This window comes from Artemia sp. Qi Xiang Cuo, chromosome 2 (genome assembly GCF_049724085.1).
Source record: "Artemia sp. Qi Xiang Cuo chromosome 2, ASM4972408v1, whole genome shotgun sequence".
Classification (NCBI taxonomy): domain Eukaryota; kingdom Metazoa; phylum Arthropoda; class Branchiopoda; order Anostraca; family Artemiidae; genus Artemia; species Artemia sp. Qi Xiang Cuo.
The window spans coordinates 40340939-40368019 of record NC_142795.1 but is presented as its reverse complement, the minus strand read 5'-3'; the positions used below and the strand labels follow the sequence as shown (position 1 = coordinate 40368019).

The 27081-nt window shown below is 35.1% G+C and overlaps 1 protein-coding gene across 2 annotated transcripts in view; it reads right to left on the bottom strand.

Moving 5' to 3' along the window:
- The window catches only part of LOC148955225 (midasin), a 348425-nt gene that overhangs the window by 212044 nt on the left and 109300 nt on the right, over positions 1-27081 (bottom strand). For both annotated transcript variants that reach the window (XM_089100939.1, XM_089100949.1), the window contains 6 exons: positions 22709-22905; positions 20572-20742; positions 15236-15611; positions 8911-9033; positions 3647-3844; positions 352-657 (listed from right to left, as the gene is read on the bottom strand). In XM_089100939.1, coding sequence (XP_088957065.1) covers positions 352-657; positions 3647-3844; positions 8911-9033; positions 15236-15611; positions 20572-20742; positions 22709-22905 — 1371 coding nt within the window. The remainder of the gene's footprint in view (positions 1-351; positions 658-3646; positions 3845-8910; positions 9034-15235; positions 15612-20571; positions 20743-22708; positions 22906-27081) is intronic.

Below are 27081 nucleotides of genomic sequence, written 5' to 3'. Positions count from 1 at the left end.
AGGGTATAAACCTCCCGTGTTTTGATAGCTTAGCAAACCTGAGATCTTCCATCTATGATTATGATACTAGGTCATATGTAGAGATTAATATCCTTCTGGTTGTTTCGGCCCGATCGATGTTTTCTTTGCTTCATAGGGGATCAGAAGTTGGATCCATCTTGATCAAAATTTAAAAAATATAGGTGATATTTCTTCGTTTAAGATAGTAATAAAAGGGATACTTTTTGTATCCCTTTATTATATATATATATATATATATATATATATATATATATATATATATATATATATATATATATATATATATATATATATATTAAAAAAAAGACAAAGAGCAAATAAAAGGCCAACCTTCTCTTTATCCTGCACAGTTCTCATTCTATCAGCATAGATGAGTTTCACGTAATCCCCTGGATTTAAAGATGCTTCTCCGGTTTCAACATGAATTCCTTTTACAATAGCTTCAGACCAACGGAACATGTCCCTCAAGTTCAACTCCCAAGGTCCACCTTTTAGTCCCCACTGATGCGTCTCTAAGATTTCCTGTTGTAATCTGGCGTTGAATTCAACCATTTTATTTATCACAGATTCGAGTCGAGGAAACAGAGAGTTCAATATGAATTTGAGATCTGATGACAACAATTGCTCAATGTAAACCTGCAAATATATATACATATGAATATCAATAAATAAAAATTGTTAAATCAATAAAATAGCCATAGGGGCCCCCAAATAAAGTATACACAAAACGAAGAAATTAGCATGAGTGGCTATGCTTGTTGGGCCATCGTACAAGTGTCTAAAATGTTTCTTATATCATCATTATTATCAAACATTCCTAAAACTTTTGCAAAACATTTTTTCCTCGTCTTCAAGAAATAAGGAATTTCAGCAAAGCTTAACAAAAGTTAAAATATGTAAATACAAATCACAGCGAAAGTTGGTAGTCACTCAGCATAAAAAAGAACATATTTTCAAAATACTCACATCATTCAAATTTACTTAATTTTGTCTTAATGCAGAACTTGGTTTTAGAAAAGGTGCGTAATTTTTTTTTCTGAGACTGTCTAAAGTAGATGTTTTATATAAAATTTCCCTAAAGTTTAAATTCAGATTTTCGCAATAGATTGGATACTTCAAATTTATTTTCAACACCACCTAGCTCATACACACACATTGAGATCAATATCTTTAAAAGATAAAAATACTCTGATGGTTATTGAGTTTATTTTCTTAATTTTCACTTTCAAAATAGACTACCCAATCCTTCCTCTACAAAAGACTGAGACAAAAGTTCCATATAAAGTCAACGTGTAATCCATCTTAAATTTTGGGCGTTTAGCCGACAAAAAGAACGAGGGTGTTAATAGAGAAAATTATATACTCGGTAACTAGATATCTCCAATCTAATATGCTTAGCAAACTGAAATTCAAAAGATTAAGGAAGCGGAGTGAGCTTTGGAAAATATCCATGAAAATCCTCGGGAATCCAAATAAAGCAGTTCTATATTTAAGAAATATTACATAAAGCGGCTTAGATGAAGCTGACAAGAGGAAATATAACCTGAACTTAAATAGCTTGTCGATTCTCCGCTTTGTTGAATAAAATTTTTGAAAATTTCATACACACAGACGGAAAATAAGCATAATCAACTGAGCCCTTTAAGATATGGAAAACCAAGCATGAAAATGAATATAAATTATGCTTATAAAGAGGAATAGAAGAAAAGAAGATTTCAACACGACACTATAAGCAAAGAATTGTAGTACCAAAAAATTTGAAGGGGTCAATTCACACTGAAGCAGTGAGACTACAAATTAGCTGGCAGATGAACAAGATCACGGTCATCGATCGACCCAATAAGTTCTGATGCAGACTTATCTACCTTCTGCATAATCGGAGACATAGTTGAGATGACATTAATGGTAATCGTTTACATACATTCTGTATGTAATAACCAATACCATTTCGGTCAAAGCAGAGGTTCAATCATGTATCGTCAAAAACAGACACAAAACAAGGACGCAAATTTGTAACGCCACCAAGCTAAGTTGTTCTTAACGGGTAAAAAACAAAAAAAAATCCCGCAAAAGAAGTTTTCGAAGAAAAGCAAAGAGCCACATTAAACCAAAGACGAGCAGAAATAAAGTCAAATGATAATGCAAGCGTAAAACGACCATAAATCACTATCAATATATAATAAATCCAAAACGAACAGATATTACAATCAATTACCAAGTCAAACTTAAAACGAACATAACTTGCTACAAACAGATTTTTTTTTATAACATCAAAAAAAAAAAAAAAAAAAAAAAAAAAAAAAAAAAAAAATTGCTGAAAAGACAAAAACGTACCTAAATCGTTTTGATTTTGGACTTCAATATGTTGAACTTTGCCTCAAATTTATATTGGGGTAGTTCAGAAGTTTTTCGGATTTATTTTCGGTGATAATCAATAATTCTTTTTAAGTTGTGTTTGTTTAATCAATAATTGCTTATGAAAAATGCACTAAGTGTGCACACATCTGTCACGGGTGCATTCATCGCACAAACCGAGTACCATTGTGAAATATTTGATATATCGTGATAAGATTAAATAGCACTCATCGTGATAAGATTAAATATTATTTATGGATTATGTCGTTTTGATTTATAACAAATATATTCCAATACGAACTAATAGGGTCAGAGACGGAGCAAACTCACTATTTACCAAAGGGAGTTGGAAACAGAGCGCGCACATTGTTAACTAAAGGAGGGCAAAAGAAGAGCATAAGCAATGTTTACTAAAAGGAGTTGGAAACGGAGCACAAGTACTTTTTACGAAAGGGGTTGAAAAAGCTTACACACTTTTGACAAAAGGACTTCGAGATTGACCACACAGACCCAAGGAGGTCGGAAAAGCAGTGGAGAGTGGAGATAGAGCGTATATCAAAATCAGTGAAAATCGCAAGTCATTGACACATTTATATTAGGAATGGCTCAACATTACTACAGTTGACAGCTCTGTCGGAAAACTGGCATTAAAAGAGACCTAGCGTTGGAGGGTGTTAAAATTGCACATCGATTTCCAAATTGATTCCACCTCGAATATATTCTCTAAAATCGTCGCGGCATCAGTGACTTAAACTCGGTTAGCGTTGTCACCAGTCGCCTCTTATAGGAAGAAGTGCAACACCTTAATTATATAATAGAAGTTAAATATACTGGTTTCAAAATTACAAGCGGTTCGTCGTCAACACTCTTTTGAAATACGACCCATATAGTGAGGGTTAATCCTTGATACTTGAAAAAAAAATATGAGTCATCCCATCCTCTTGAATGCGAAGTTATCAAATATATTATGCTTCTTTTTCTAATTACATGATGTCCTTCTATATGCAATAATGCATACCTTAAAACATATAAAAGCTCTTATTTCTACTATTGTGGTTATATTTCTATAAAATTCCTTCAGCAAAATCACAGCTTTAGCTTCTCATTATCAAGCTGTTTACTCTAACTACTCTTGGTCAATTTCTATAGTTTGATACAGAAGACTGCAAATAAAACGATCCACTAAGGAGGATAACAGAAAAATAATGATAGAGTTTGCTTTGGACACACTTTTATCTGAAAGGTAAAATCGGGAAAAGGGATGACCAACCTGAGTAAATCGATTCAGGAATGACTTAGGAAGGCCTTTTCTTGCCCCTCCTTCTCTTTGGGGGTTCTGACAAGCAAACAGTTTTGTTTTCTGTGGATCCAGTTGAAAAGTTCGGCCTAATTCGGGAATAAAGAGTTCCCCGCGATGATCAAGAACTGCATTCAAGCCTTCAAGGACAGACTGTGAGGCCAAGTTCAACTAAAATAAAATAAGTAAGTAAACTGGAAACAACCTGGTGAATACAGTAAGTTCAAAAAAAAAACAAACAACAACAACAAAAACAATAAGAACTAGCACTGGTTTCCGGAGGAAGAAAAAGATCCCGTTTCATAAAGAAGACAAGCCAACACAAATGTTTAAATCATATTTTAAAGAAGATAAATTATAACCTAGACCTGCTTTTACAAATTCACTGCATTATGGAAGGGGGAGAAGGAATTGGACTTCTTTCGCACCGTCGGGTACGACCATGAGGTTACTATTACTTACAAATTTAATTCACTAGTTTTTTAATAATGCTTTAGTAGCATTCAATTTCACTAATATTACCAGTACACAGGGTTGCCACCTGTAGCATGAAAGTGCTATTTTAGCACTATTTCATCATGAGTAGCACTGTAATATGTGCTACATTTAATGACCAAATTGTAATACTTTCGTGCTAGAATTTGTAGCACTTCCGTGCTACAAATTTTTATTTTTGTCTTGGACGAAATACTGAAGATTCTGAAAAAAGGCAGAGGAATTAACAACAAGTGCGAAGCGCCTTTTACCCGTATTTGTTTTTAAAAGATTAGAACAAAGTTGATATAGCCTTGACCGCCTTTTTGTCGTGTTCGTTTTGAAAGATTGGCGCTAAGTTTGAAATAACCAGACGAAAAATTTGACCTGAACTAATCCAAGTACATTAAAACAGACCATGCGCGTTTCGCGGTGAAAAATTTTTTGACTGTAGCACTGAAAATCGTTGTGTAGGACGCAAATTTGGGTAGCTTTACTCCTTTAGAAACTGACCGTGCTGGCAACCCTGCTAGTAAAGTGAATAACTACTTCGAACTCAATTTTTTTTTTTCTTGAGTCATGTTATCCCTAAAAGCGTAGTTATTGGACTTTTCAACTATTCTGAACAAAATAGCTATCTAAAAACTTGAATTGAATAACTTTGGGCAAAAAAAGGGGCGCAGAAGGAGGACTAGATGCCCTCCCCCGGTATTCTAGGACCATTGGTTCGATACGATAACCTATGGAAAAAGAAAACAAACAAATAAATAAACACGTATGCATAACCTTGGCAAAAAATATGCATCCCCTGGCAAAAACATAAAATTCCACACTTTTGCATATGGGAGCTTGAAACCTCTATAGTAAGGTTATCTGATACGTTGAATCTGATGATGCGATTTTAATTAAGATTAGTTGATATTTTGTGGGTCCCTTCCCCTTTTTTCAAAAAATCAGGTAAATTTTCTCGGGCTAGAACTTAACTTAATGAATCTTATATATTTGGAATCAGCATGAAAAACCAATTCTATTGATGAATCTATTGATATCAAAATTCTGCTTTAGAGTTTCGGTTACTATTGAGCCAAGTCCTTTCTTACTTACGGTTTGTTACCACGAACTGTTTCCAAAAGTCCGAGTGCCGAAACTTGTAATGAAAGAAAAGGGCTGCAAAGACTTGACAAGATTGAGTCTGAATAGATGGTGAGGATAGCAGCTTTGAATAGGGTCAATTACAGAAACAGTAAACACAGCTGAATTTCAAGTGGTAGAGGAAGCTGGAATTGCTAATGACACATTGCTACAGTCAGATCTTAGTTTTAAATGAGCGATCAAGGATGATCCAAAATGTTTCTAAAAATCATTAAAAAAGAGAAATTCGAATAAGCTTTTTATCTATTAAATAGTTCAACTTCCTAAAAACTATTTTCTTGAACTATTTCAACTTCCAGCTTCCTAAAAAACTATTTCAACTTCAAAACTTTTTCAATTCCCAAAAAACTATTTTCTTTGTGTGTTTTTTTCATTGATTTTTGGTTAGCTGTTTAACAAAAGTGTAAAGACGGAATTGAAACTTTGACCGTCCTTGTTTGGATTGCTTATATCGAAAGGATGTTTCAAAATTATAGTCTTTTTTTTATAATTTCCGTTTTTGTCCGAGATAAGATTTTTTTATATCCTGTTACTGTCTTGCAAAAATCTTTTAGCCTTTGAACGGGATTACCTTTAGCGTACAGTTTATTTTAATAAAGACGGCGTCTTAACGGCTCCATTTGTCACAGATTGAAAATATTGAGAGAGTTAGGAAAGCAATCTTTGATTTTGACTCCCTGACAATTGGTAAAAGAATAACAGATGTTCCTGAATGGCATAGCTGAAAAAAAAAACTACGAAAATATTCCTCGAAAATCGATTCAAAGACTGTTGTTCCTTATCAAAAGAGTAACTAATAATTTCTTGTACTTGGAGTTAATGTAGCATTGTTCAGATCAGAACGGAACTACATAAATTTTAGAAGTTCTTTTTTACATTTATGTATAAGTAAAAACCTAGATGTATCCTATTCGTTTCCGCTGAACTTGTCGACATAATGGTATAGAGGGAGTTAAACTAATCTTCAAAGTAAAAACTACATATTTTCCGGGGGATAAACGCCCGGGGGGGGGGAAAAACGCCTATAACCGGTATAAAGATGAACAGCTGGATCAAACTTGGGCTGACGCCCAAGCTTTATGCACACTGATGTTTGTCTCTAGATTCTTTACAGTCACTGTAGTTTTATTTTTTGTCTTTTTTTATTCATTCTGTCTAACCAAAAGAATGCATGTAAACATCTTTCACACAAAAAGGAAAAATTTCACTTCTCGATTGAATATTCAATCCTCTATTTTCTAAAGCTATTCAGCTATCTAATCTTATTTAGAGAAACTTTATCATCCTCCATAAATAGCTGAAGGCATAAACCATGATTATTGTTTCCTATTTCCTCCTAGAACAGATCTCTCTTGAAAATTATCTCTTAACATTTTGTTTGGGACTGTCCATATGGGATTTCTGACTGCAGAACAAGGGCTGCATTTTAAATAGTCTTCTTTTTAAAATTGCGCTGCTGACAAGTGTCTTTTAATGAAGACGTGCCACCGCTGACTGACCAAGAATTCTTGTCTCTTATTTCTTTCTCCCCCTCTGTTTCTCCATTATTTAACAAAGGGGCAAAAAGATACTTCTCTTTTAGCATTTAATTTTATAAATTGCTTAATTTACCCTATAATTCTGTTTTGTTTTTGTTTTTTTTTTCATGCTTCGTAATCTAGTTTGGTAATCGCTTTTTAAGTTTGGTAATCGCTTTTCTATACTTAAAAATCTAAATGGCAATGGTTTTATATGTTTCGTAATCTTGAACTAAAATTTTTCTTGGTGAATCGTGATCACGCTTTGGAATTATTTTGATATGGGTAAAAGCTTCAACAGCTACGACCAGGCACGCCAAAAAGATGCATTTTGGAGGAGCGTGCATTTAGGATTGGGACATAAACACAAATTCGAAAAATTACACAAATTCTAAGGAAGATGTGAGATATTGGAGGAAAAATTATGGAAATCTCGACACTCTGGGGGCCACTAACCAAAAGGCTCCCTTTCCTTTTCAATTGTCTCTGATCAGCTATTAATTAATCATATTTAAATTTTATCAAATTGATGAAGAGCTATAGCAGAAAATAAGCAATTATTACGGAAACTGCCTTTTGTATATAAAACAAAAGCTATGCTATGATAGAAAGGAATCTTTATTTTTATTTACGTCGTTTTATCAATATCTTGATTCTTTTATTTAATCATTATTTAATTAACACTCAAATGTAAGCAGGGGAACCTTTAGGACCAGATTCCCAAGAAATCTGAAAATGTTGCCAGTTCTCTGATGTTTTTCATATATTTATACTGTTTTACATTTTTAGAATTTGCTCCCTTCCTAGTACAAGTCTTGTATGCGTGCTTGGCTGCACCGTCAGCCTTCTGAGGTTGAGAACCTACCATTATATTGGATTTTTTAATGAATTGACTAATATATTGTTTTGTAATATTAATCAACTAAACAAATCACTTGATTTAGGATAGATTTAGACTACGCATGGAAATCTGAAAGTGTTCAGTTGAAAAAGAGGTTCCTCTTTGTAACTTGTTGTTGAGATAGTGGGTCTTATGTTCCTCGCTTGAGTTCCTCTTCTGAAATAGACCTAATATCCTCATACGCTTCTTGAGGCAAATAAGGGTATCGACAGTCTCTAGTTTTCTTAGTACCCTGCTACAATTCCATCTTTCCCAGTCGCAGCAACGTGCTAATGAGAGTTGAAACCTGACTAGCATGTCCGGTGCAGGGTGTTCTTAGGACGACCTCTGTTCCTCGATTCTCCAGGTAACCCCTGGAAGGTTGCCTTGTTAGTTCTAAGGTCCCAAATTTTCAAAACAACGGCCTGGAAATTTTCATCAATGCTGGCAGATGAAATTCCTTTCAAGAGGCTTGTTAGTCACTATTCGGATCTTTCGACACTATTCGACATTTGAGAATATATCTTTTCATTCTCTGTTCAGGATATATTGGGATACAAATGTTGATTTTTTAATGACATGAATCAGAGGGCAGGTCTCTCTCAGCAGACCAGGTAGCTTTTTAAGGGTAAAAAAAGGGGTGCTCGCAGAAAAACATATGCGTTAAAACACACTTGGGGTATGCAAGAAGAGGGGACAGGGTGCAATGCCAGTAAAAATCCTTTGAGTACGAATTTTTTTTTTATAAATACAAACCAATTTTAAAGCTGAGGGATCCTGAAATGACATGCGGCTTTCAGAAATCCATCTGACTAATTTCTCAATTATATGTTTCACTCATCCTTGGATTTGAAAATTCACATAAATATTTCCTAAAAATTAGGATTGAGAAAGAAAAAAAGAAGAAAAAACGTTCATCATATTGTATAAAACTTATTTTTGAAATTGGGTATAGGTAAAAAAGTCAATAACTAGTAGGCTATGTTTTTGAAAGTTCGAACTGATATTTTATTCAAATTTTAGCTGATGAAGGAAGGTAATTTCCTAAGAAATATAACTCCAAATCCAGATGTTTGGCCTTTTTTTTAAGTCCTTCGGCATTAAAGCTATCATTTTTCTCCTTTCATTTTTTAACATAAGATACTCATTTTTCAATGTAGGTGCTTTCCCTTGTCTTTCAATGAATGGTCAGTTAACTTAAAAGTGGTTTTTACCTCATCAAGCACAATCCAGTGACCGGCTTTCAAAGCTTGTAATAGCGGACCGTCTCTCCACGAAAATTGTCCACCTGCACCTCCTTCTACAGGCAAATCTGCACCAAATAAGTCTGCAACATCCTGCAAAATTTAAAACTGTGTTTAAATCTACTGTAGAGCATCTCTGAAACAAAAAGAAAAAACGATGTAGGCCTACACTATAAATACAGACAGAAATGTTCAAATCTTCAAGAACGCCTCCCAGAAAATTTAGAAATAATGGCAGAAAAATCTGTTGTTTTTTTTTTACCTTGGCCCCCCTTGTCCCTTAATGATTGAACCTCTGTACAAGGATAAATGTATTAACTAACGTGGCTGTAAAAGCGTCACTTGGCTGTTTTGGACTACTAAGCTAAGGACTTGAGTAGTTACACGAATTGAACAACACTGAGAGGTTCAACTCATTTCTGATTCGACTGAGCTGCTTCAAAGACGTATACTTAATTCAAAGAAACTACTTCTTATCCATCCATATTACATAATAAAGATCAACCCTAATTCTTCATCGACTATTTATACTTAGCTAGGCTCCGATAATAACTAGATGACAAGCAAACACGATTGAATTCCGATCCTTCATCAGCCAACGACAACTGGATAATAATTTCTCTCAAAGATAATCAATAAAATTGGTTGTCCATGCATACGTTAAGGTATCATCACCTTGTAATGGATATGCATATGTAAAGACATCCTCTTGATGTACAATTTTTAAGATTTTCATGCTTCCAATTATGTTACCGTGATGTACCAATAAAAGTGCCGCATAGAGCCAACCAGAATGAACTACTAATGAAAAACATTAACGTTTAACAATGATTAAATAAAAAAAAAAAGTTTTTTTTTAGCTGAAAGTAAGGAGCGATATTAAAACTTAAAACGAACAGAAATTATTCTGTATATGAAAGGGGCCCTCTTCAACGCACCGCTCTTTACGCTAAAGTTTTTATTGTTTTGAAAATTAGAGTTGTGAGAAAGAGTCAAACTTTAGCGTAAAGAGTGAGGCGTTGAGGAGGGGACAGCCCCTTTCATATACGGAATAATTTCTGTTCGTTTGAAGTTTTAATGTCGCTCCTTACTTTCAGTAAAAAAAAAATTGTTTTTTTTATTTAATTTACGAACGTTTTTGAATTAATACAGGTTTTGAATTTGGCGCAGGTTTTGCATATTAATTTTACTTTTTTTAATAATAATAACCTTATAATAACCTAAGTTTGATTTTTGTTCCAGTTATTTAACCGTTTCGCGACTGACAGGACCTCACAGTCCCATTATGTAAAAATCCTTTTTGCGCTTCTCTATCGATTGCTACAGTAATAAAACCTGTTCCATCGTATTCCACCTTTTTTAGCCATTCGATTGATGGGTAACAAGTCAAAGTAGCATTCAGTTGCAGTTATCTAGCTGACGGTGAAGTTAGGCTGTTTGTTTTTTTTTTCAAAAAAGGTAAGAAGTCTGTTTTTTTTTTTTTAGTGATAGAAAGTTACAATGTAATAAGATCAGAGCAACAATTGCAAGTCATTGCTGTTGTGTAATGAAACACTCTGGCATAACAAAAATCTGATAAAGCCATTTGGACACCTCCAGTGATGGATTCTATTTTTGGCATCCTGCAGTCCCAGTGGTCAAGGCCCTTGCGTGGCGGCGACTGTAAAGTCCCGCAAGTCGAAGTTATTAAAATAACAATTTTGAAAATGTTCGACAATAAGCAATTTCTAAAGCAGCAGTAATCTTGGAATTGTTTTCTACGGGTTTATTTTTAATTCCTATGGCCTATGGCTTTTTGGATTAACTGACCTTGCTCATCACACATGCTAACTCTATCTATCTTTCTATTATTTCTTTTTCGCCTGTTAATAACGCCTTTCTCTCTTTTTCAAGGCATGATTATACAAAGAAAGAAAAATTCCTTCGTTCATTCTCTCTCTCTCTCTCTCCCCTTCTCTATTTCTCGTACGATTTTGCTTTTGTTTCGTTTCAGGCTGAAGAAGAGAGGCGTTTTTTCCCTCGAAATATTCGCTTTGTTGTGTTTTGTCAATATTTTCATTTGGCCTTTAAAAAGCCAATTTTTGCTCGTTTCTCTTTCTTTATGATTTTGTTTTATAGTTGGTTCTTTTTCCACACCATGCAAAAGCGAATACTGAACGCACCATACTGAACCAAAGTACCGTGCTGAACGCATTAGAAGAGCTGGGAAGAGATATCATTGATTTAGATGAAGATGATGACTGATTTCAGCAGCCCGAAGAGATAGAACTGGATCTACAGGAAAACACCGACACAGAGGACAATGCTTTGGACCCAGACCTGACTGACATGACATCAGCTAATGTTCTCACAAGTTTAAACATACCAAACAATGGGAAGACTCACCACCCATTTCTCCAATCCCAACCGATACAGATCCTTGCCTTGCTTCGCCTTCAACTTCATCGGCACCAACTGCATCTCGTGCAGCGTATCAGCCAAAGAAAAATGTAAAGTCACCGGCAAGGAAGGCAAAACTCGTTAAACCACTAAGGACTTGGAAGAAAGTTGTCGCAAAAAACCACCAGTTGAACTCGATGAATCCCAAGGCTAATCTAGAGGAAACAGGGAGTGAATCAACTCCTATGGATTTTTTTCTCACCTGCTTAAGCAATGAGCTTCTTCAGCTTCTGCTTTTTCAGTCGAATCTTTATTCACTTCAAAAGGGCAGGAATATCAATGTAATAGACAATGAACTTAAGGTATTCCTTGGGATAAATCTTTTAGTGATGAACCACCAACTTCCAAGCATGAGAGATTACTGGGTCCTGACTTCGGTGTCCCTTTTGTATCGTCAAGGACGTCAAGAAATAGATTCAAAGAGATTCTAAGAATATTGCATGTCAGAGACAACCTGACAATCATAGTTGCTGAGAGAGATAGGCTTTACAAGCTGCGACCGATAACTGACCTGCTAAACTTCCGCTTCAAGCAGTTAGTAAAGCCTGGAACTTACCTGAGTGTTGACGAGTCCATCATTCTTTTCAAAGGACGTTGCACACTAAAGCAATATAACCCAATGAAGCCAATTAAAAGAGGTTACAAGCTTTGGTGCTTTGCTTGCATGAGCGGTTGTCTACAATTTTGACATTTATCAAGGAAAATTTCAAGCTTTCAAAGACAATTTGGGACTTGGGACTTGGCGGTAGAGTTGTTCGACAAATAACAGACAATCTCAGTGGAAATGAGCATATTGCCATCTTTGATAACTTTTTGTCGTCTGTCTGCCTTCTTGAACAACTTAGGGAAGATGGTATCATGGCGTGTTGCACTATTCGCTCAAACAGGAAAGGGCTTCCTATCCTTGCACCCGACAAAACTTGAGATAGAGGGAGCTTCGACCAAAAACATCGTGGATTAATTGGTGTCTACAAATGGACGGATTCCAAGGCTGTTCTGTTTGCCTCCAACTACCATGGTACAGAGACAGCCTCTGTAAGGAGAAAGAATTATGATAGGTCTACCTCTGTTATCAAAGCCTCTCAGGTAGCAAAAGATTATAATGACCTTATGGGGGTGTAAACCTTTTTGACCAGAAAAGGCCAGCTTATTGAAGAGATAGAAAGTTATTGAAATGGTGGCACCAGATTTTTTTGGGGTTTTGTTGATTTGACGCTCTGCAATGCCCATGTTTTGTACACTCTCCTGCATCGCGAAGAAAAATTGACACTGTTTGAGTTTCGGCGAAGGGCCATTAAGAGGACTCGTGTCTATCCCACAGTCAAAGAGGAAAAACTTTTGTTGGCTGTTGCAGCCAACAAAAAAAGACGCGGAATTTATGGTGCTTCGGTTCCAGACGACGTCCGTCTTAGTATTTGGGCAAGCACTGGCCTCGCTTTGTCTCTCAATGCTGAAGATGTGAAATATGTTCTCTGAAGCAAGTTGAGTGTAGACCGTTCTCGATTTGCTCCAAATGTGGTGTGACGTTGTGCATCAATGAACGGAAGAATTATTTTTCTGAGTAGCATGAGCATCATTAATGACAAAGTTGTAGTTAACATTTTTGATCGAAGTTTCCCATTCGGAATAAATGATTGTTTCTTCTAGAAAAAAAGTGACTTACTCAGCTGGACTTCTCGGTCCCTTCGGCTAGCATTTGATCAGGTTGCTTTGCTCAGCGGGGCCGCAGAGTTCCGCTATGAATAGACTTTTTTTTTTCTACTCATTTTAGAAGGCTTTTATGAGCATATTCAAGATCAGCGTGTCTTTCTGGTCAGGAATCATGTATTTTTCGTCATTTTTTTCCGAAAAACGAGGGCTTGGTCGTGAAAGGGTTAAGAATGACTCCTGAATCACGAAGGCAGTTTAATTAGAATAATAACCTCTTTTAAAGTTAAAAAAACTTTAGCGTAAGAGTGAGCTAGTGAGGACAGGCAACCTCTCTTATATACGTAATATTTTCTGTTCGTTTTAAGTTTTAATGTTGCTCCTTACTTTCAGTTGAAAAAATTTGTTTTTTTTTTATTTAATTTCTTATTGTTTTTTTTAAAATAAAGCTGGGATATCCAGCACCCCCTACATGGGAATTCTCTTCCCCTCATGAAAAATTCTTCCACGGAAAGATCCTCCCACGAAACCCCCGACCCCCCACCACAAAAATTCCCCTGAAAACGTCTGTATACTTCCCGATAACCAATACTATATTTAAGCAATGGGCAAAGTTCATAACTTGCAGCCCCTCCCCCGGGGACTGTAGGGGATTAAGTCGTCCTCAAAGACATAGTTCATAGATTTTTCGACTATACTGAACAAAATGGATATCTCAAAATTTTCATCCGGTGACGTTGGGAAAAAATGAGCGTGGGAGGAGGCCTAGTTGCCCTCCAATTTTTTGGTCACTTAAAAAGGGCACTAGAACTTTTAATTTCCGTTCGAATGAGCCATCTCGCGACATTCTAGGACCATTGGGTCGATACGATCACCCCTGAAAACAAAAACAAAATAAATAAATAAACACGCATCCGTGATTGCTCTTCTGGCAAAAAAAAAATTCCACATTTTTGCAGATAAGAGCTTGAAAACTCTACAGTAAAGTTATCTGATACACTGAATCTGATGGAGTGATTATCACTAAGATTCTATGACTTTTAGGGGGTGTTTCCCCCTTTTTTCAAAAATCAAGCAAATTTTCTCAGGCTCGTAGCTTTTGATAGGTGAGACTAAATCTGCACCAAATAATTCTGCAACATCCTGTAAAATTTAAAACTGTGTTTAAATCTACTATAGAGCATCTATGTTTATATATATATATAAATAAATATATATATATATATATATATATATATATATATATATATATATATATATATATATATATATATATATATATATATATATATATATATATATATATATATATATATATATATATATAGCTATGTTTATATAATTAAAATAACCATAAAAATACGATTCTTTTGATGTATCTATTGGTATCAAAATTCCGTTTTTTCAGAGTTTCGGTTACCATTGAGCCGGGTCGCTCCTTACTTACAGTTCATTACCACGAACTGTTTGTTAAACATCAATTAGGTTTTGCTGTTTTAGCTTCGCATATATCTATTGACATAAACGAAGACATAAAAAGTCTGCTAAAACAGTGAATTCCCGAGACTCTATTAATCGTTCGAATTTAACGATGAGTTCGGGTTGGGAAAAAAATTGAACAGGTATGTAGACTGCTTTCCCCACAGGAAAGATGAAAACCATTGATAAAGGTTAAGGTTTATGTTCCCTGTGCTAGTTTCGGTATGCTATTGTTCTGCTCTCCGTATGGTTTTAATAAATCAACGAAAAAGGAAAATTTAACTGTTACTCCATAGCTGAGATCCAGTTCTACTCATCTACTTAATTAAATTTTGAAATTCGGTGTACAGAATTTTTTGGATTAAAAATTCGTTAAAATTCATTGAAAAAGGAAAAATTTTCTATTTTGTAAGCAAATTTCGATCCTTCTCAATACAAAAATCAAAATAATATATTAATTCTGGCTTGATGAATGAACAGATCCAAGATTAATGAATGCAATGATGTAATTATCTTTCCCTTCTGGGGCAATTTACAGCTTCAGGCTTGTCTCAAAATTAGTTGTTTCATAGGGAACATACACCTTAAGATAATATTTAAGACAAGTTAAAACAATCTCAACTCCTAACTTTAAGCCTGAGATATTAAAAAGAAACATTTAAACTTGAGGTAACTTTGGAGCGAAGTGTAAACGTTTCAAACAAGTTTACTACATAAAATGGAGACTTACCGTTTGTTCAGATAAATTAATACGGACAAGTTCATAGCCGGCAACTTTAGACATAGCTTCAACTAAACTTGTTTTACCAACTCCAGGACTTCCTTCAAGCAAAATGGGTTTGGATAGCTGCAAACTTCTCAAAACCCGAGCAACATTAATGGCCGTCGTAGGTGCTTTGAATTTGAAAAGGTTCTGTTCCCCCTTTGCTGGTCCTCGTTCAATGAAGAAAGGATTTATTCCTAACTTTTCAGCGTCCAAAATTATTTGTACATCTTTGTAGTCTCCAATTAAATTTGAGATGTCTATTGATTGCCCAGATAAGCGTAAAATCTGTTTTGACATGAGTTCAACCGCTGCTTTTTTCAATGCCCGTGGTTCCGAGAGCCTGGAAGTTTTAAAATGCGTGGTCATTTTGGTGTTAAGTTCATTCAAAAAAAAAAAAAAAAAAAAAAAAAAAAAAAAACTCAGGAATTATTTCTAAGAACAGAAATTGACCAAATATGAAAACAGGCAATAACCGAAGAAGCATAGAAACACAAAAGCAAAGTTTTTGCCAAAAAAGTATTAGCTCTCCAAGTTTGAATTTCGGCACCAGTGGCGTCAATTAAGGGAAATATAGGGAGAGAGATTATACTTCTCAAAATATAGAGACGGGGGACAATTTGTTCTTTTTATTTCTATTTTTCAATGAGAATACCAAAAATATATTATTTAAGAAGTTTCACCTAAAATTCATTAAAGAGCTACAAAAAAGCCTTGGAAAAGTCTTTATATAAGTAACAACTGATTGATTTTAAACTGACTAAAAAACGAATTTATAGCAAAAAATTAGCCTTAGTTCAACCCACGCCCAGCCAAGACAATCTAAGTAGAATACTCCCTACAGTAAGTTTAATTTTAACACCTAATAGTCTGTCTCTCTCTGTATTCAATTGGGAATTTGGGTTCGCATGATTTTGTTGACATGAGTTTGCATGATCTCAAACATCTCAAAAATTCCATGGAAGATACAATATTAACTTGCTTGTCCCGCAACTTCACAACGCAGGTTATGATACCATCGATCACAAAATGAAGGATTTCCAGTCAAGACATACGACAAATGCATTCTTCCAAATGCCGCTATTAAAAGGATAGAGCATGTTCATTCAGATCAATATCTTTAAGCTAACACGAGAATATAGATATGCTTCACAACAAAACAGCAACAAAAAAAGTACCAAGTGTGAATCAACCCCATTCAACTCAATCCCTTGTAACAAAACGCTTCTTCAATTCAACCTGCAGATTAATTCTATGCCATTCAACCAAACCCGTGCAAATTCAACCCACTCAAACCAGCCCTCGTTTAGATCAACACCCGTTCAACTCAACCGTCCTTAAATTCAACCCTTTATGTCACAACCCCATTCACTTCCACCCCGTTTAACTCAATCCATACAACCTACGTCCTTTAACTCCAACCGACTCAAATCAACCCCATTCATTTCAACCTTCATTCATCTTAGCCCTTATTCAGTTCAGCCCCTGTTCAAGTCAACCCTTATTCAACGTAAAACGATGCAACTCAACCCTGTGTAACTCGACGCAATTTAGCTCAGACCCATTCAAATGACACAACTGATTTTCTTGGTAAAATTTACGGCACATCCCATGCATTTAATTCTTTAGTAAAGCACCCTTGAGCACTTGAAAGCAGAAATCTATGGACGGCATTGGAACAAATTTTAACTGCTTCTGATTAAAGAATCAAAATTTGCTTCTTGCTTCGCTCCAAGTTCCCACCTTATATTGCACTACCGTAAACTTAAGTTCATATCCCTATGTTTAAATAGGTAATTTGTCAAATATTCATTTTTGACCTAAAATGAAACATTTTGCGATTGGCTAGTACATGAAATAAATTCATGTGTCCAACATATTTTCTCTTTTTTTTTCGGCCACTGTAGGCCTAATTCAAGATATGCTTTTGTGCTTACATATTTAATTGCATAATTTTTCTATGTCAATAAAATTCGAAGTGTCAATCGAATTTACTCTAATCCGTTCGTTCGCTGTCAATTAATTCACTAGCTGAAAGATAAGCACACCATTCGATTTGCCATTCAACGCTCTTACCAAATAACATCATCGCTACCGCGCAATTGCGTCCCAACTACCCTAATGGCTGGATGTAGATATAGGCCATGTACACAACACTGCTAATTCAGTTGTATTATTTATTTCAAATTGGCATTATTTGGCATTATGTTTCAGCTACTGACGAGGAACAAGTACAAAAAAAACACACATGCAAAATAATCAAATTTTACAAACAGCCTAGGGCTATATCCAGACATTAGAGGTAGGCGGCTAGGATTCAATTATGTGGCAGCAATTGTTATATTCATAAAGAAAGTTGAACGACTTATCCAGTGGCATGTTTGAGTTGGGCAAACAACTCTAGGGCAATGGCATAGAGTTGAGTTAAACGGGTTGAAATAATTGAGGTTTGAGATGAAATTGGTTGAGTTCCATGGGGGTTGAATTAAATGGAGTTGAACTGAATATGGAATGAGGTTTGAGGTGAAAGGGGTTGAATTAAACGAGATTGAGGTAAATAGGGTTGCTCTGAATGGGCGTTGAGTTAAACGGGGGTTGAAGTAACTGAGAGTTGACGTGCATTTCGGCTGAGTTGCATGTGTATTGGGTTAAAAGGGGTTAAATTGAAGGGATAATTGGTTGAACTACTCTTGAATTTATAATGGTTCATTTAAACTGAGTTAGGTCCAATGAGTTAAATTGCACCGGATGGATCTGAATGGAGCTGAGTTGTAAGCCAGCACTCTTATCCCAAAAGATGCTAAACTGATGCCAAAAGATACTCCAATTGAATAGTGGTTGGCAGAACCATTCAAGGGGAAATTTTACCGGAGCTTAGTTATTGTTAAGTAAAGTTTCCGGGCATACCAGTTAGTGAGGCAAGGTGAGACATCGTGTTGGTCGAAAATGAAACTGCAGTCTCGAAATGAAAGCGCAACTTTCAAAACGGAAAGAAAAACATAGTTCTAATAATTTCTAAATAGCAATCCATGCTAGTTTTTCGTTTTCCCTTAAAGAAATCTGAATCAAAACCGATTTACTAGTTGTTTGCCTAACAAAAAACAAAAAAATATTCTGTAAAATGAAAAAAGTAGGACTGGAACAGAGTTTTCCAAGCACTTATGAATTACAAATTACCAACATAATTTGTTCCCTGCTAACCCACAAGAGGGATAGATCAGGAAAGCGGGCCATAAAAACACAGCTTAATGAGACATCACGTGTTGACAAGAGTCGTTATCAAAGCATAGACAGTAACGAATATTCCCATGACTGATATTATTTCCAGAATAACATATGAGGAATGAGAAGCCCAAAACTGCAAAGCAACATAATTCATTCATGAGGTAATTAGTTCGCTCTTGTTAAGGGTCACAAGAGAAAGTAGGCTAATGATTCTGATAAGAAAAACCACTACTCAAGAAAGCTTTTAATGGGGCAAAGGGAAAGAAAGAACTTCTTATTTTCTATATGAATTAAATTGGTGATCCTTATTGTGAATCATATAAGCTGATTGAAGGACCGATGAAAAAAAAAATCGAGGCAAGTAAAACCTAAAAAGAAAGGGAAGGAAGAGATATAACTCAAATGAGAACTAAACAGCTAAAATTATTATTTTTCAGGGATAATATTATACTAACAAAATGAAGTCATGAGAACAAATGAACAAGAAAGACCCGGTACTAAAGAAGAAAATAATAATAAAAACAACTAGAAAAAATGGTCCTAAAACCTTTATGCCAATGTGGACTTGTAATGAATTGTGGATGTTGCGGTCCTCAGCAATGGGGCTATATACCCTCTCACGCGAATACTTGTTAAATCAAACTACGAATTGGGCGCAAATATCTCAAAACACATCTTTTAGTAGCCAATTGTTGGCAAAGTGGGCTATGATGTAGACAAATTCTGAATCGTACTGACTATATACAGATAAATTCTGAATCGTGTAGAAGGTATATAAATAAATTTCTTATGACAACTAATTTCAGTATGATTTCACTTCTGATTGGTTCATTAGTATGAACCCCAATAATAAATTTTGTTTTTTAATTTTCCCTAATTTGTTTTTTTTTTTGGAATTGTTAGAACTCGCCTCTAAACGGCTCACAGAAAGTATTACAATTTAAAATCTCAAATACTTTCTATTTCAAAAATTTTAGCTTTTAAAGACTTTATGTCTAAGATTTTTTTCTATTATAAATTAACCTTGTGTGCATAAAATCCAGTCCTAAACTCTTTAGTTTCACCCAGGCCCAAAGCATACAAACCTCTTAAAGCATAAAGACAAAGACAACATGTAAACTTCCATGAGGTTAAAAAAAAAACTTTAAGTGCTTCATTGACACTATGAGATTAAGTTGTTTCTTTAATCATCAGATATTACATTAGGCTCCCTTTTATCAACACGAATTTTCTCACTAACATAACTGACCCAAGACGTCAAACTAAAAAAGAAATAACGTTCGATATTTGAATAAGCTTGTGGCGGAAAAAAGTAGTAAAAGACTAAATTCCTAGGGAAGAAACTTGTTCTAATAAGGATTATATTAAAGAAAGAAACTGCTTTTTGCCATGGGCTGCAAGTTGCCTAATGAAATTCTTGTTTTTCTAGATTGGGCAAATAATGCAGACGGATACAATTTTTTGCTCAAGGAAGCTATATTTTTCGAGATAATATGTACTAAAGAGAATTATAGTTTGTTGCTGGGCAGCCAGCAACAAGATACTAAAATAGATGCTGATCGTCACGCTAGAACACATACATTGTTGTCAATATTTCAGCGTAAATTTAGTTTTGGGGAAGCCAACTTACCGAAAAATATTTTTACATGATAGATATGAATTTTATTTGGTGTGTGGTCACTTTTAATTAGGTCAAGTAGTGCATTTGATGTAAATCTGAACTATAGCACAAAATTTAGTAAGTGTCAACCATTTTTGCTATTTATATAAAATATTAGTATTCGGAATTGATTTACCTTTTAAAGTATAGGTGATGGATCCAGAAGGGTCAACCCTCCACCCCTCCTCTCCCTTGTTTGAGTGCACTTTACTTTTCAGTACTTTTTGATTAACTTTATTTGAATCGGATGAGCCAAAAACAAAAAAGAGAGAAAGCAACGTCTAAATTCTAACTAGTCGTTCTCATTCCTCTCGAATCCGAATCTGGATCCGCCACTGTGGACTAGTCAATTAAATCGAAGTTGTTTGTAGAAAAAAAAACAATAAAATAAAATGAATGAATAGATAATTTGGCTTGCCTTTCTGTAGAAGTCGTTCCTGTTCCAAGACCATCAAGGAAAACTAGACAGCCTCCGTGAGCGTACGCCGAACCAACGTCTAATAGTTGACTGGAACCATCTTTTTTGGGCAGAGCTACCATATTTATAAAACTGACCCACGATAATATGTCACGAATGCTTACAGTTGACCTCAAATGAAAACAACAATTAAAACGCACAAAAAGAGAAACATAAAGAAAAAATGCTAAGTGCAAGACCCTGCTTCTGAGGTCATAACAGTTGATTTATGTCAATTTTAGTCTACATTGGCTAACTAAAAGCTTTTTACGATAAATATCACAATGGCGCAGTTGGTAGCGTACATTTTAAGTTGTAACTGTTTTTATTAGACAGTGTATAGAGCCTTGGCAGAAACCTAACACACTGCATTTGAAGGAGAGTCGTTGATACGCAGGTGCCAATTCATGCCAAACAACTGGTGAGTGCAAACTCGGTATAAAAGTACAAGAAACAAGTATAAGCCTACAGTAACCCCTAAATAAATTTGGAATCCCGGTGCGACGGTCTAATAAATCCAACGCTATACTCCTACCAAATGAGTGGGGAGTCATCTGAGGCTATTCTTCATTTACTTCAACATTGTGTAATTAAATTTAAAAGGGCTTCGTCAAAAGATCTACTGGTTACGATCATTCAACGTGGGTTTTATATTTATTGAAATCTATCTTAAATCTTGCTGTTAGAAACTTCATTTACCTGTAGCGTATTTATTTTCTTTTGTATTTTAACTATGGCTATCCTCAGTCAATAAATTTGATATATCGTGGATAATCCATTTAGTTCAATTTGCTTACGGTACCTAATCTGATTGCAAAGCAAATATTTAGCTTTATTTAATATTATAACTTCTAGGCGTCTCAAGAGTTCCAAAGAAACAGATAACCCATTTGTACATCATTCTGTTACTAAAAATATGACTATCGTCATCTCCATGCGACCACCAATATAGGCTTAAAATAATAAGGTGGATTAATCCTTTTGTACATTTTACCGCGGGATTAAAATAATTCTGCAAGTTAAGAAATACGTTCAATTAGTCAGTTCAACTACCACCAGTGCAAAGTTGTGCAAAGTTTTGAATTACGAAATGTCAGCTTCTTCTGAACAAATCAGCAATTCAAATAGGCTAACTGCTTTAAAACCCTTTTTCTGAATTATGAAAATAGCAAATTGTATAATATCCTTACCACCGAATACTATCAATGTATGTCAGTGTTTTAGAGTTCTTGTTACTATTATTTTATTATTGCTTTTTTAGGGGTATACTATACCAAAGGGGTAACAAATACCATCAAATTCAGGTACAACTTGAAAAATAATTACAACTTATTTTAGCACATCGGAATTTCGAAAAAAACTGTCGAGAAGACAACAAACGAAGTCCAATTTTCAAAAAAGATAGTGGATATAATTCGGCTCTATAGCACATTAAGAGCGCAGCATATTTAAAACACAAAAGCAACAGAAATCGTAGTTTTGAAAGTCATATGAAACATAAATAGTGGCACATTTCCAAATACTTTCGCAAAATAATTACAATTTAAGTCGAACACTAAATAAACTAAAAAATCACTACAACTTATTTTTTACATGAATATAAGAAGATACAATGTAAAAAGCGCGGTGCACGAGAACTTATTAGCTAAGAGGTACTCTGTATGTTGCATACCAAACATCAGATACTTAACAACATTATTAAGATCAATGAAACAATTACTCATCAGGAGCTACATCTTCTTATCGCTCCAACAATTTTCCCCTACGTCCCACAAAGGAGTAAAATGACAAACATAGGACAAAATAATCCGTCATTTTATCCCTAACTTCTTCAAATGTTTTCTCATTACCCCAAGCAGCATGAAATTCCGTCAAATTGAGAAAACCCGCCTCAAATTTTGATTGCTTAGACCCCGCTATTCCCAAATTTAATATTCTTTCTGTTCTCATTCATTGGACAACCTAATCAATCCTATTTTTCGCAATATGCTGAACAAGATTTTTCAAGGAATTTGTATGGTTCTAATAAAGAAAGAATTCAATCATTGTTTCAACTTGAGTGACCAACTTCTGAAGCATAAAAATCTGTAATAACTACCTTTTCCCCAATTCCTGAGAAGAGAACCACTCAATAAAGTCGCACATGCTTTTCCCAATGCCTGTGGTTCCATCTTCTTGGTTACTGAGAAAAATACCTTCTTTAAGATTGTGCTCAATTATGGCAATCAAATCTTCTTTTTTCTTTGATGCTGGACACCAAATTTCTGTAAATCGATTTCGGAGAGCTGGAGAGAGCTAGAAAGAAAAGAATTGATTGAAGAAATTCTTAGTAGGCTATTTTTAAGGGTATTGGGTAACTTTTACGAACGTAAGTTCAATCAGGGTCAGAAAGTAAAAAACACCAGATGGATTGCATGCTTGTGCCAAAAGCTTTACATGTGGCCTATTTTATCGTGCCAAAACTGGCTGATAGAATTACCTGATGCAATTGGTTGATCTAATATAAAACACCTAATGATAAGGTCCAAAGGATTCAAAGAACTGATAGTTTGGCAAAAGTGTAAGGTTATTATTGTTTTGTTTTCCATTCGAAAATAGAGCAGGAAAAAGGCTACAATTAAAATAAACAGGTATACATCATCATTAGTAGAATCACCAAAATCCTACATAAATATAATAAACGTAAAAAATCAACACTATGTTACTTGGATTGGAAACTTTGACCATCAATTGGTCTAGACTAAGTCAATTTGACGAAAAATTTAAAACATTTTCAAAACTGAATGTAGTCTTGTTACAAACTGAACGTAGTATTTTCATAGTAGGATATTACTAAAGGATAAGGCCCCTATTCAAATAAAAAGCAATATCTTCTAACAATATAACTGATAATTTAAGTAAGACTATTAATTTAAAAAAAGAAGGAAGAGTGCCTAAAATAAACACAACAAACCAACAGATAAAGTAAAAAAAAAAAAAAAATCGAAGAATGAAAAATTATTCCGTCTTACGGGTAATAATGATTGAAATCTGAAGAATATTATGGGAATAGTTGTTCTTAAACAGAAGCGCCTAAACCAAGTAATTTTTTATTGAAGGTGTGAACTTTTATATGGAAAGTTTATTTTTTACTGAACTTCCTTTTTAAATTGACAGGTAGCAAGCCTGTTGTCTAACCTTGAGACAACTCGAATCGAATCACAGGCCCCGTGTTTCCAAGCAAACCATCAATCCAATTTACTACCACAAGGTAAATCATGCAGAATGAACGATTGTTAAAAGTTCGGTGAGGGCCCAGTCATTAAAAAAATTCCGAACTCTAGTGACTTTTCTAAGAACCAAACGAAGCCATAGTCAACTGGAGGACAACCAGACATCCCCCTACCCAACTCGATTGGCATCAAAGTCTCCATGGCAGCATATCACAGTTAAAAATAAGCTTTTTCATTCAGAATGGTCAAAAAGTAAGAATAACAATCCTTTGGGGAGGAGGGACATCACCCACTCCTCCCCAGGAGTAAGGGCCCGAATTTATCCAAACGATATGTTCTCTCCAGAAGCATTTTGTAGAAAAGGCAAATATGTTACACTTTGTCAGTACAAAACTGTCGATATACTGAGTCGGTACAAAAAGAAGCGTAGTCCGAATTCGGTACAAAAACAAGCATAGTCCAGATTCGGCACAAAAACTGAAGTCTTTATTCAGTGGCAAAACCGGAAACATGTAAAGATTTTTAATCTTTATTATTGGAGGGGAAAAGGGCCCAAGTTCTGATTCGGTGATAAAGAAGTCCAAGCTGAGAAATTTCAGAGAGATGTCACCAAAACAAAGCAAGTCCTGACTCAATGCAAAACCTAGCAGTCCATGCAGCAGACTGATGTGGTAGTCCTGATAAGGTACAAAAACATACAGTACAAAAACAAGTCCTCACTGAGGAAATTACTGACTGACGCGGTCCCCATGTACCTTCCATCCTAAGGCTCCTCGATACCCTTGAAATTTAATGGGCACATAGCTCGAGTCAAGGAACCGCCCCAGTTTCTAGCAGGCTTCAAAGTTTCAAAGGCAGTGGATTTCCAAACAACAAGACTCTACTAGCACCTATAGCGTTAAGGTCAACAGTCTTCAATTTATTGGGAGTTTATTACCTGTAGGCAACAGCCTAAAAATGTCTGCCAAATTTTGGCACTTTCGATTTTACCCAAATTTTGTCTACTTTCTTAAGAAATGTAAAACTGCAGTTCTTTACAGTGCAAGTTCTATAAACCTTTAATGTTTCATACTTGGGGAATCCCAAAGTTTCGACACTTTGAAGCCGGCTAGCGAATTAACCTACTAGCTGACGATCAACGATTTATTAAAAGTTTGCTTGACTGTAGATATGTGATTGTCAAATTTCAAGCTGATACAGGTACCTTGGAGCAAAAGGTAGATGGTGCTTGAAAGTGGTAGATGACCCTGAAAATCGACCCCCTTTTGTTCTTTTACCCCAAACTTTAACCAGTAACAAGTAATTTACTACTACGGTTGAAAAATTACGACTCAGTAAATCTGAACTAGCATGTCCAATTGATCCAAGATACATACCCTGTGAAGTTTAAGCCGGTCAAAGAAAAAAAACATGTCTACATTTCCGTTGAAAACCTTGCAGCGAGAGCGGTAATTTTGGAGGGAACAAGGGCCCTCTTTGTGTTTCCAACCATATAGGTTGAAAATCCTTGTTTGATTACGGTTCAGGCAAGGTTTTGATTCTATGATTCTATCTGCTAAGATTATGTTGTGGGATGAGGAGTTCAGAGTGTTGGAAGGCCCATTTGCCAACTTTAGTTCTCCAATTATAGAGATTGGAAATCATTGTGTTTCATGTTCAAAACAAGGTATTACATGCATCCCATTCTGGTAAAAAATTGGCAGCGGTGCAGGGTATTGGGGTTGTTGGAGGGACTTTTGCCCCACTTTGGTTCACTAGTCCTACATAAAGAGAAAATTTTTGCATGATTCCGGTTCAAACAAGGAACAACGCTTCATCTTTCTAACACCCCCCAAGTCAATCTCTAAGTTGGACTTCATTCGTCTTCCCACTGCCTCAATACTTAAATCACTTTTGCACCGCATTACTAAAATCTAACTCCTTGAAGTTGGATCGTTTTTGCCAAAAAATACAGATTGATATAGGTTTTACACCAATACAGGTCTTGGCCAGTTTTTGCATTGAATAAAGACTAGCTCGTTTTTACACTGATTCAAAATTAGCTCACTTCGAGTCATTGAAATTCCACAACTTGGATTTGTGAAATATGAAATGACTACCTCAAAATTTTGATTTTAACACCACGTCGGATGTAGGGTACCCAGGGTCAAAAAAAGGCGTGAAGGTTGAACTGGTTGCTTTTTGATCACTTTTGACCCATAAAAAAGGTACTAGAACTTTCAATGTGTGATCGAAGAGGCCCTTCCGATTTCCAATTACCATATTTCTGTACGGTGGCAGTGCGATCAAATAATAAAAATAATACAAGGAAGATACGTTGCTCCTTAGCATACTAAGTCATAGCTACTACATTGACTCTGACTATATTAGCATTTTTTTTTTCAACCTTTTTTTTATGTTTATGACAAAAAATGGAGAATTTTCAAAATATCTAGTCTTTTCAGTCAATCTGTATTATTGAAAACTAACAAAATTACCTCCTTCAAAATTACCAACAGAAGTCTGAAATTTTGCATTTATATGTAAATTTGTCATACTTTTCAATTAAACAGATTTAAGGGCAAAATAGTGCCAAAAAGCCTATCTTTTTGAATAGTGCAATTAAACTAATTATGGTGAATATATTTATTTAAATAATGTTTTATATAAAATGTGACGTAACTACTATTTTGTTGTTCGTTTTTTTTATGGTTATAGACAGCTATTCAAAAATATATAAATATATTTTTTTCAGCAAAGCGCAAATGACGCTCATGCCTCTAGGGGATGGCAGGGGGGGCTGTCGACATTTCAACCATTATTTGTAGGAATTCCTCATCGTCTTAATGTTGACATGATTATTCATTTTAATATCAGTTTGTTTTAGGTTTCGTTTTTTTTTGTTAAAAGGCATTTTTGTTCGTTTCACGTTTAACTTAGTATGTGACATTATTTTTGCTCTTTTTAGGTTTTAGTGTCGCCTCTTGTTTTATTTTTAGAAACTTATTTTTGATATTTTTCTATAAAAAATCAAAATAAAATGCTCGTAAAAAGAAAACAAACTGAATTTGCAGTGGTACTGATACTTAGGTACCCGGGTCTAGCTAAGTATGCATGAGAATTTGGCTTAAGGGTCCCTGTTTCATCAGCAAAGGGCACCTGAAGAGGGGAGGGGGCTTTATCAAACTGATTTACCCTTCTCAACCATATTTTCCGAAATAAAGTTGTTCAACTATTAAAAAAAACTACAATCCGGTAATTAACAAATTAAATAATTGCA